Raw genomic sequence first — 11,410 nt, 5'->3', positions numbered from 1 at the left:
CTAATCCTCCTATAATGAAGATAGGGGTAAACCACAGCCGTATAGGTAGGCAAACAAAACTACCAGGCTTTGTTATAGTCAGCTGACGACTTTGACGTGTCACGTGGTTCTCACTTCCGGGTTTGTCGGCGCAGCAGCAGTGGTTTGTTACAGTTTTTTATTCTCAGACCTTGTGATCTCAAGAAGCGCTTCTGCTTCGTGTCCACTGTTCTCCAACCTCTGTTTTCGCACTGAGAGCCTTCTCTGGACATCAGTAGGTATTCATCACCTGAAACAAAAACTTTAAACGCTAACAATTTCCTTATGCTATATTTGGTTAACGTTTAAAAGTCATTTTATGTGCTTAAATCGCACAAATATATCCAAATTAAGATAGATTTTAGCTGCTAAAAGCCTAAACACTTCAGTTTAGTGTCAAATATTAAGACGCATTGTGTTTATAATGATATTAATGTAATGTAAACGTTATTCCTTACAGCCAGCATATATGTTATTATTTCTGAAGTCACCTGGTAGGATGTTGATGGTTTTATGTGGTCACACCCGAGTCAGGTGAGACTTACAGGTGTGTGTTTGCACCTGGGGTTAATTTACATCACTTTTATAATGTCATTAAAAGGAAATAAATAAATGCAAATATTAGAAAATGAAACTAAACTACTGTACTTTGTTTAATTTACTAAAAGCAAGATTAGTATGGTAAACGAATTCTTGGGGTTAATTTGTGGAATTCTGTTGATAAAGAAATAAAAATGAGTGACATTATTTAATTTCAAAAAGAAAATATCACAATATATTTTAGAGATTTATGTGAAGCAGGAGATTTATGTTTTTGTTTTTTTTGGCATTACTTAAATGTTGTATATAAAATAAGGTACATGTGTATAAATGTATTTATATATTTTTGCATTATTTGAAAAAAAGGCAACTCAAATGTAATTGTTAAATGCTTGCATTTCTCTTGTATGTTTTGTACTTGAATGTTATTTATGTTGGGCATAAAAGCATTTTACTTCTGCCGGTTTCAGTCTTGTTATATATATTTTGAAATTGGGATTTATGTTTCAATATTTTGTTAGACTGAAACAACAAATAAACAAAACTGAACTGTATATATATCACTGTTTAAAACCGTATATAACGTGATGTATATAATGCGCACATTTTACTGTTTGGTCATTTTGACTTTGAAGCTCACCAAGAACATTCAATTAAATTCAACTTTATTTATTTAGCGACAAAAACTACTAAAGTTAGTTAATATTTGTTTTTGTTTAGTTTAGTTTATAGGGATGTAACGATTCACAATACTGGGATCACGATACGATTCTCTCATGATTTATTTTGCAAAATGGGACTGTCGACAAATGATTGAAAAATATTCCTTTATTTTTTTGAGGAAAAAAAATAGAAAATACTGTACTATTTTCCTTTCATTTTTCATTGTCAAAAGAATCGCTTGATAAACTATTCAAAACAATGCAATTTAATTAAAAATAAATCTTGAATGAAATAAATAAAGGAATAATACAAATGAAGAAGAAGCCTATAAATTTAGATTCCGGTTCTATAGTAAACAATGCAAAACTGCATAATAGTTTGTTTTCTTTTTGAAAGTGCAACTGAAAATAGATTTTGTTTAATTCAATAAATAATAAAATCAATAGGAAAGGTATGTTAATAATTAGAAATCAAAATAACTAATATAATCAATATATTGTTTTGCTTAAATTTTGGCTTATGATGCAAAGAAATTGTATTAGTCGCTGGTGATGAGATGGCAAACTAAAGCTGACGAAAAAAAAAAAACATAACCAACCATTTTTTTGTTGTTAAAACTAATAAAAACTGATACATTTTCTACAATTTGAAAGTTAAACACAAATCTATTTTAAAAATGATCTTTGTAAGCAGTAAAAAAAAGGTGATCAAATTCCAATGTATAAAAATATTACTCTTTTTCTCTTCTTTTATATTTGACAAAATATCAGAGTTTATTGATCAAAGTAAAAAATAAAAAACAATATAGGGCTGTAGTTTGGGGGTTCCTGATGGTGTGTGTTGTGTCGTCCTCTACAGGGATGCGTTTCCCACTGCTGCTTGTTGTGACCTGCTTACTGGGGACCACCCTTACTCTGGACAATGGACTGATGAGGACCCCCCCTATGGGTTGGCTGGCGTGGGAGCGATTTCGCTGTGACATCGACTGTAAAGATGACCCACAGAACTGCATCAGGTACATAAAGGTTTTGTAAAAACTGTGAAAGCAAATTCATTCTCTCAAAAAAAAAAAAAAAAAAAAAAACAAAATATGAGAGAAACTCATCCAAATATCACTTATAATAAAACTAGTGATAGGTTGTGTTATTTAAAAAGTCTTAGTCACAAAAAGGCAAGGAAATGGCAAATGTATTTGTGTAGCACGTTTTATACACAAGGCAAGCTTGTTCTGGTTAAATCAGCGTTTTTCAACCTTGGGGTTGGGACCTGATGTGGGGTCACCTGGAATTAAAATGGGGTCACCTGAAATGTAATTGGTTGAAAAAAAAAAAGGTATAAAATTACATATATATATATATCTATATTTGTTTTACAATTTTTTGAATTATTTTTCAAATATACATCACATACATTACATATCAAATAACTGTATCATATACTTAACCTTTCTCAAATATAAATATAATTCAAATAAAATGTAGTGTAGAAATATCTGAGGTGGAACACTTAATAAATAAATGAATAGACAATAAATTAATAATAAACATGATCAAAAACGAATTCTAGGAAGAAAAAAAAAATGTCTCTGGGGTTGCTGGACATTTTTGATCAAAATGGGGCCACGACCCAAAAAAGGTTGGGAACCACTGGGTTAAATAAACACTAACAAAATAATAATAACAATAGCAATAATAGGGATGCTTTCAATTGGATTGATTTTAAAGATTGAGATGAGAGAACACAATATGTATTACTGCGTGGACACTTTTAAAAAACATTTGAAGACTTCGCTTTTCAAAAAAGCTTTTAGTTAACAAGATTTTATTTTTAATTTTTACTGCCCTTTTATGATGCTACACATGTGATGTAAATGTATGTTTATTGTTTCTGTGTACAGCACTTTGTGATTTTATCTGCGAAAAGCGCTTTATAAATAAATACTTACTTACTTACTTACTGTCATGTTATTTTATGAATTTTAAAGAGAAAAAACTCCTAAATGGTCATTTGCCACTTACTTTGAGTCATTATTGCACCGTGAGCCCCGACTTGTAAACCACAAACCTTGAATTAAAACTAGATATTATTCACATTTATTGTGAAGTCCTATCCGTTTTCTCTCGTTTTCCTCCCAGTGAGAATCTGTTCAGAGACATGGCAGACAGGCTGTCAGAGGACGGATGGAGGGAGCTCGGCTACGTCTACGTCAACATCGACGACTGTTGGTCGTCCATGAACAGAGACGAACATGGACGACTGCAGGCTGATCCCATGAGGTATAGTAGTGTGTGTGTGCAGTGTATACTATGGACCCCTCGACCCAGCGACGACCAATAAAACTTTATATTCTGAGTCAAGACTCGACTGTTGTGAAAGTGTGATGGTCACATGTTTCTCTGCAGATCTGTGAGCACTGCAGTGTTGGTATCAGTGTGATAAAGACAAAACCTTTGAACTTCCCATGATTATTCACTTAATAACAACTCAATATAATGTGGATTGATTGTTTTTCTCTCAATCCACTTCCTTTGTCAATCAACTTCCTTTGTCCCATTTTTTGACCCTTTTCAAAAAGTTCTGACACTTTAATACTTTAGGTACTGTACCTTTAGCCAATAAATATCATTTGTTTCCTATTTTTTGTCAATTTTTGCAAGTTCTTTTTGACGCTTTATAATTTGATACAAACGTTTAATTTTTTTGGCCACTTTTCCTCCAAATAAGCTACCTCTTGCTCAATAAATACCACTTGTTTCCTTTTTTCCCTAAATGTTGCCTGTTTTTGTTCCACATTTTTGCCCTTTTTCACTATTGTTTGCCACATTTTTCTCATTTAAGCTACCCTTTATCATTACATACCACTCGGTTCTTCTTCATTTGCCCATTTTTTGCTCACTCTTGGCTGCTTTTGGCCCATTTTAGTCACTTTTTACTCATTCCTTGCCACATTTGTGCCACTTTTGGACCATTCTTGGCTACCAGTTAACACGTCTGCCACCACTCGCTCTAAAAAAAACAAAAAACAAACAGGTACCAGACCAGCCCTCTTTGGGATGATGGCCAGTCCACCACTGCTTTAAATTGTTTATTAAAGCAAAGTTTTTAAAAAAGTAGCAACAGAATCAACACTAACTCAAACAAAACAAAGGGACTGGAGATCCTGGCCAAACTGAACAAAAGTATGGAGGACACTGGACCAACCGTATACAGGTGTGTCGCATCCAGCGTCCACCCTCTAAACTACAAAAATCTACATTAAGAAACATGAAAACAGAACTATTAGTCATTTCCAGCCCAAACTAAAATAACTAAATCACAATCATTGAATGTGGAGCTGGAGAAACTCTCGCCACATGTCTGCTGCTGGTTGTTGATGATGTCTCCTTTCTTCTGGTCCTCTCAGCCCTTTAATACAGCTACTCCACCTGATTAACGATCAGAATCAGGTGTGCTCGGTGAGATGGAGGAAGGGCAGGCTGAGAGGCCAGGAGGCACCAGCCTCAATTTTATTTTTTTAACTTTTATTTGATGACTTTTCTGATTCTTTTCAGGTTTCCTGGAGGAATAAAGAAACTTGCTGGGTACATGCATGACAGAGGCCTCAAACTGGGCATCTACGGGGACATGGGCACGCACACATGCGGCGGCTACCCCGGCACTCCTCTGGACAAGATCGAAATCGACGCCGAGACATTTGCTGAGTGGGAGGTGGACATGTTTAAATATGACGGCTGTTACTCTAACGCCACCGAGAAGGAAAAGGGTAGGCCACGCCCACTGATTCTTCTTCACGCTTTAGATAGCGTCTGGTTTCTAATGCTGTTTCTGGCAGGTTATCCTCTGATGTCAAAGGCTTTGAATGCAACGGGGCGACAGATTGGCTACTCCTGCAGCTGGCCGGCCTATCAAGGTGGCCTCCCACCCAAGGTATCACCTAGTGGTTCCAAACATTTTTTGGGTCGTGACCCCATTTTTATATCACAAATTCCAGGCGACCCCAGAGACGTTTTTTCTCTATAAATAGTTTCTGATCATGTTAATTAAATTGTGTCAGCTGTGATTTTTCTATATTGTATTTAATTTGAACTATGTTTATATTTGAGAAAGTGAAAGTTTAGAATACTTTTGTTTGAGATTATGTGTTAAAGAATAATGATTTAATAATGATTAAACATATATATATATATATATATAATTTTAATCAGTAATTTATTTTATCAATTACTAGACATTTCAGGCAGCTTCATTTTAATTCCTCTATCCACAATTTTCATATATTTATTATTTTTAGATGTTTTTTTTAAAATTATTTTCACTTGTTTTTTAGATTTTCACATTTTTTAGATTTTCAATTTTTTTTAGATTTTTACATGTGTTTTTCAGAAACATCAACACACAAATTACTCGTGAAAATTCTGAAAAACACATGTGAAAATCTAAAAAACACATGTGAAAATTGTATATTTATATTTGTGAATGTTTTTAAGACCAATCACTCCACATACATGACCCCGAGGTTGAAAAGCACTGGTATAATCAGTAAAAAACTTGCTGTTTGGTTGGTTTCTGTTCTGATGCTTTTAAATGCACTTTTTTTTCCTCAAATGAATTTAGCATTTGATTTTTCATTCATGTTCTACTTTAAGGTTAATTACGCTATGTTGGGTGAAATCTGCAACCTTTGGAGAAACTACGTGGACATCCAGGACTCGTGGGGCAGTGTGCTCGCCATTGTTGACTGGTTCTTTGGAAACCAGGATGTACTGATACCAGCAGCGGGACCTGGGAGGTGGAACGACCCTGACATGGTGCGACGATGAAATAAATGATATGTTTGAAGGGTTTGAACACCTTTACATTCTATAGCAGTGGTTCCCAATCTTTTTTGTCCCGTGTACCCCCTTTACACTGATGTTAAATCATATGTGCCCCCTCTTCATATCAGTATATATATATATATATATATATATATATATATATATATATATATATTTAATCGTTTGTGGAACAGCGGGCTCTCCTAAACCCCAAACTGTGTCTCCAACATTGGTTCCCTAAGGCTTAATCTACAAATTCCAAACAATGAGTGTAAATTAAAGTGATTAATTTGACCACAATCCCCCTTGATGCAAATCACATTTCATTCAAACACAATAAATAGATAAATAAATAGGGTAAGAATGTGCTAAGAGGCAATTCATCGATTTTTTTTTTTTTTTTTTTTTTTTTTTTTTTTTTTTCCAGAATAAAAACACTATAAATAATAAATAAGATTACTTCATTAGTAAATACGGTCTCCTATGTAAAATCTAGCTAATTATGTAATCCTCTTTCAATACATTACAAGAAAAAATAGCATTTTATTGAGCAATAGTATGATTAGTTTGTCGTGAATTTGTCAACAACAAAAAAAGTAGCCTAAAAAAACTGGAAATATTTCTTGATTATTTTTTATTTAATTGTTGAATCTTTCCGAGTACCCCCTACAATGTGCTCCTGCACCCCCAGGGGTACGCATACCACTAATTGGGTACCACTGGTCTTTTTTTTTCCTTCTTTTTATTTATAAAATGTTTAAAGAAACATTTACTTGACAACTGTATTGATTATATTGTCAGTATCAGCAAAAATAATGACAACGGCAAAAAATTATTATTGTTCTATAGTGTTTCCCTGTAAATCCTATCACCTGTGTCGTATGTGTTTCTTCACAGCTGATTGTTGGTGACTTTGGTCTGAGCCTGGATCAGTCTCGCTCTCAGATGGCTCTGTGGGCCATCATGGCCGCTCCTCTGTTCATGTCCAACGACCTGCGAACCATCAGCAGCAGCGCACGGAACATCCTGCAGAACAAAATGGTCATTATTATCAACCAGGACCCATTAGGCATCCAGGGACGGCGCATTCTGCAGGTATTGATTCCATGACTGATGACCTCTGTGTGTGTTATCTTCTCACTCATTTTCTTTTTTTCTTTTTTTCCTCAGGAGAAGAGTAAAATTGAGGTGTTCTGGCGCCCATTGTCTAACAACAACAGTGCTTTAGTGTTCTTCAGCCGTCGCACTGATATGCCTTACCGCTACCAGACGTCCCTTGGAAAACTCAACTACACCATGGGAAGCTACAGAGTACGATTCAGATCCTGCTTCTCCTAATCAATGTTTTTAGGGCTTGAGCACAATATATTATGTTTTATTTATTTATTTTTGTCTGCATATGTTGTCATAAAAATGAAGGATTAACGTGAATTCATTTTGGTTGTGCTCATAATAGAATGTGATCTTACATTTTTCCTTTTAATTTTTTCATTTAAAGCATTAAAACAAAAAGTACTGCAAGAAAAATGGAAATCACATCAAAATAACATTCTTTAGTAATATATATTGATGAGTGTTACAGATATAATCAAACACCCTGCAATTATACCAGTTTAAAAATATATATATATATATATATATCTATATATATATATATTATTTGGCAGTGGAGCAACAAATGTAAAGAGAACAGTGATAACTTAATAAGATAAATTAATCTTTTCTATGCCCAAGACATTTTTATCATTACAAAATTGAATTAAGTCTCTCCATTTAGAATTGATATAAAAAGTTAGTGGTGATTTAGTTACAGTATTATTTATAAAGACTAAATTCAAGTTAAACCAAAGTAATTTTCTGTTTGAGTTCAGCTTAGCGTTATTTGTTGATTTTATAAAGATATATTTAAGATTTTGTGTTGACCAAAGTGTCCTTTTTGCTTTTGTTCAGATTACCGATGCCTTCACCTACAAGACGCTGACGCTGAAGGACACCACAAACTTTGTGGTGTCGGTGAACCCGACGGGTGTGGTCATGTGGTACGTCTCAGCCCCGAGCAAACTCAACACACGTCACTACTTTGACGGTGGCCACCAGAAAAACAACATCCCTGACGTTTTCCTCTGAAAACTAAATTAACTTCTTTATCGTTTCTCCGTGGAAACAACTGTCCTACAAGTTTGATTGGAACGTGGGAATTTGGCGTGAAAATTGCAGATAATTTGTGTTTTTACCAAGTGCCTGTTTCAAATCATGAAATTAGTTGTCACTTTATTTTTGTTTGTACTGAACCCATCTCGGAGTTAAAATGAAAGTATAAACATTTCTTCTTAATGAGTTCAAAGAAACATATTTTAGAATTTTTGAGATTTAAAAAAAATATCAAAATAGAAAATGCTAAAGTTAAGTGAACCACCACTGAAATGCTGTTTGCTCTGAATAATGTCTTCATCCTAATTGTGGTTGCAAATATTAAGCCTATATGTATATTATGATAAAACACTGCTCAGGGAGATTATACAAAATTGTATAAGTTTTGAGGTTTCTTTTAAATGGTCCCAAATAAAACATTCCTTTTTATTTTGGAATAATCTTGTTTCATTATTTATAGTTGTTACATTTCAAATGTCCGTCTAGCATCTTTAATCTCAGTCTAAAAGGACTTTCCTTGACTAAAGATGTTTAAGACAAAAATAGCTATATTAGAAATAAAGTTTCATTATATCTAATGAGCTAATATAGAACATCTGACCAGGAAGAACAATATGCACAACTGTAACATCACATTGCACTTTCGGCAATCTATCTTTACCCACCCCTTCCATTGTCCTACCCTGACTCCCTCTCTCCTATTTTTTCCCCCCTCACCAAGGTGTAACCCCCAAAAAGTGTAACCCGCCAAATCAGATCCCCTAAAATTGTAAATGACGGCCACAATAATACACAAAATAACTCCCAAAACACAAAAATTGGCAGCAAAATTCGGAACGTACACAAAAAAATCCAAAAATACAGTAACAACAACCTAGTAAACAAACAAAATGTCAACAAAGACACACAAAACAACACATTCACAGAATAGCGCCAAAGACACTCACACTGTCAACAAAATGACAGGAAAATAAAGATAACGACAACAAAAATACAGAAAGTGATCCCAAAAAGGCACAAATCGACAACAAAAATTACAGAAAAATACTCAAAATTACAACAAAAACACAAAAAACACACATGACTCCAAAAACACACAAAATTGCTAAAAACTGACAAAACCTCAAAACCACTGACAAAGACAGAAAAAAAGATTTTCCCCATGTGTTAAGGCTGAAATTGCACTACATGTAGTGTTGGCCTTCGACAGCAGGTGCAGACAATTTGGGGAAGAAAAAGAGAGAAAAAAAATACGGTAGTTATTTACTTTTAAATGTAATTGTAGTGATGAATTGTAGCCAGTAGAGGGCAGCACTAGCCTTCAGTCTGCAGCCTTCAAAGCCCATGTATTCCAGTGTACTGCTGCCAAACATTGCACCTGCTCAAACACCACAAGGGAATTCAATTTAGATCACTCAGCTTAGTCCTTCTGATGTGATATTTTCTTATGTATACATCTAAGTTCGTAGATTTAGGACGTTTAGGAAAAGGTTGTGAGTTATAATGACAACCAATCTGGCGAGGGATGTTGATGTCTTTTTGTTACCCATGATCATCTTCTTATGTGCTTTTGGCTGGATGAACACATCTCTCACTGCATGGGTTTCTGTCATTCATGAGCACAACAGGAGTGAACGCGTCATAATGAGGAAGAGGATTCAGGTGCAGGAAGGACACGATTAAAGAACAGAGACCGCTTTAATGTGCGTATTTGAAGGTGAAAACGAGTATAAAGGGGGTTGTGTGGGAAAAAATAAGGGAGGGCGAGTGAGATGAAGAGTGTTCCTGCTGATGCTCACGTAGGCCACAGCTGCAGGGAGGCACGGTTGCTACCGTCGTCTTTGTGATGCTGCAAAACCCAAACGACTCTGATTGGATTCTGTGGAGCAGCCCAACGACCCCATTCAGGCGTCGCACCCCTTTCTGTCACACACCTCCTCGGCTCGTTCCTCTGAGAATTCCAGCACAGATGAATGATGATGTGACTGCACTGGGTTGAATGGGAAGCTGGTAAAGGTCAGCGTGTCGTGTATATATTGCTTCCGTAAAAAGATTGTGCTTACCTTCTCCGCACCTGGCTTGTTTCTAGAGAGACAGAACATTAAATGAGCCCTTTGGTTTGTTCACTTGGAAAAGTTTTAGTATTATTGTGAAAAATCTTTGAATTTGGAAAGTTTGTTCATCCTTAAAGCCAAAAAAAAGTCAGAGATGATCAGGGTATAGGGGTCAGTTATAGTTGTAATTGCGTAATTGATAATTTATTTATTTTTACGCAAAGGCAGAGACAATTGCAGAAAAAATGGCATTGACAGTATTTACAAATCTTATACATTACAATACAGTTAGTGTGCGTGTGTGTGTGGGTACGTGTGCGTGTGGAAAGGAAAGGAATGATATATAAATATATATATATATATACAAAATACAGTATATATTTGAGATCATCATCAAAACACTTTGGTCCCATGCGGCCTGTTTTTGAGCGCTATCTAAATAAAAGTTAGTTCAATCGTAATCAAACTTTAGTAGTTGAGAAAATAATTAATATTGACTTTCAGTGGGAAAATAATTGTAATTTAATTTTAATCGGAAAACATGACGGTCACCGTAATCGTAGTTAAATTGTGATTTAATATGGATTGTATCAGAGATCACAGCGCTCCACATTTGATGAGTTTATTTACATTTCTGCCAGAAAGCTGGAAAAATTCTATCAAAAACACACACACACAAAAATAAAAAAAAAGCAAAGTTTTTGCATGACTTTTAGTTCCCGTAGTCAAGTATTCAGAGTCTTAACAAAGCACACGGTGTCCTCCTCCTGTCTCACTATTACACCGTGTTACATTGATATTAAACCATCTTTAATTTGTCACCCAGTGCTAGAAAAGTATTTACACGTCTTAATTTATCCTGCTTGACCAACATACAAATCAGCAACTTTATTTTGGCAATGATTAACAAGAGCCGACTTTAGTATACAGTATGATCGAATTCCCCCTTTTGGTATCATCAGTAGTCTGGAGACTATTTTATTTCATATCGTATCAGAGTGGAAAAGTTAAGTAAGAAAAGTCACAACTATGTTAGAACAAACTACTCTGTAAATTCAAAAATAATTGAAAAAAGTCAACATAAACACACCAAAAAAAGAACTTTTAGAAATGTTAATGCTCTCCATCTTTACTTAAAAGTTTGAACACATGCCCTTCAAAATAAAT

At 34.8% G+C, this 11,410-nt stretch overlaps 1 protein-coding gene across 2 annotated transcripts; it reads left to right on the top strand.

Moving 5' to 3' along the window:
• The first annotated feature begins 100 nt into the window (after positions 1-100).
• On the top strand, positions 101-8,629 carry naga (N-acetylgalactosaminidase, alpha). 2 transcript variants are annotated; one of them, XM_028439610.1, is made up of 9 exons: positions 101-253; positions 2,080-2,236; positions 3,357-3,497; positions 4,773-4,984; positions 5,054-5,148; positions 5,868-6,029; positions 6,936-7,133; positions 7,209-7,349; positions 7,989-8,629. In XM_028439610.1, the coding sequence occupies exons 2-9, from the start codon at positions 2,082-2,084 to the stop codon at positions 8,163-8,165; spliced, it is 1,281 nt and encodes a 426-aa protein (XP_028295411.1). In that variant the 5' UTR covers positions 101-253; positions 2,080-2,081; the 3' UTR covers positions 8,166-8,629. The 2 variants fall into 2 exon arrangements, with proteins under 2 accessions (XP_028295411.1, XP_028295413.1); XM_028439612.1 differs by having other exon boundaries at positions 107-257.
• Positions 8,630-11,410: the final 2,781 nt, after the last annotated feature.

This window comes from Gouania willdenowi, chromosome 24, assembly GCF_900634775.1.
Source record: "Gouania willdenowi chromosome 24, fGouWil2.1, whole genome shotgun sequence".
Taxonomy (NCBI): domain Eukaryota; kingdom Metazoa; phylum Chordata; class Actinopteri; order Blenniiformes; family Gobiesocidae; genus Gouania; species Gouania willdenowi.
Note: the sequence above shows the minus strand (reverse complement) of the source record. Positions and strands in the feature narration are given on the sequence as shown.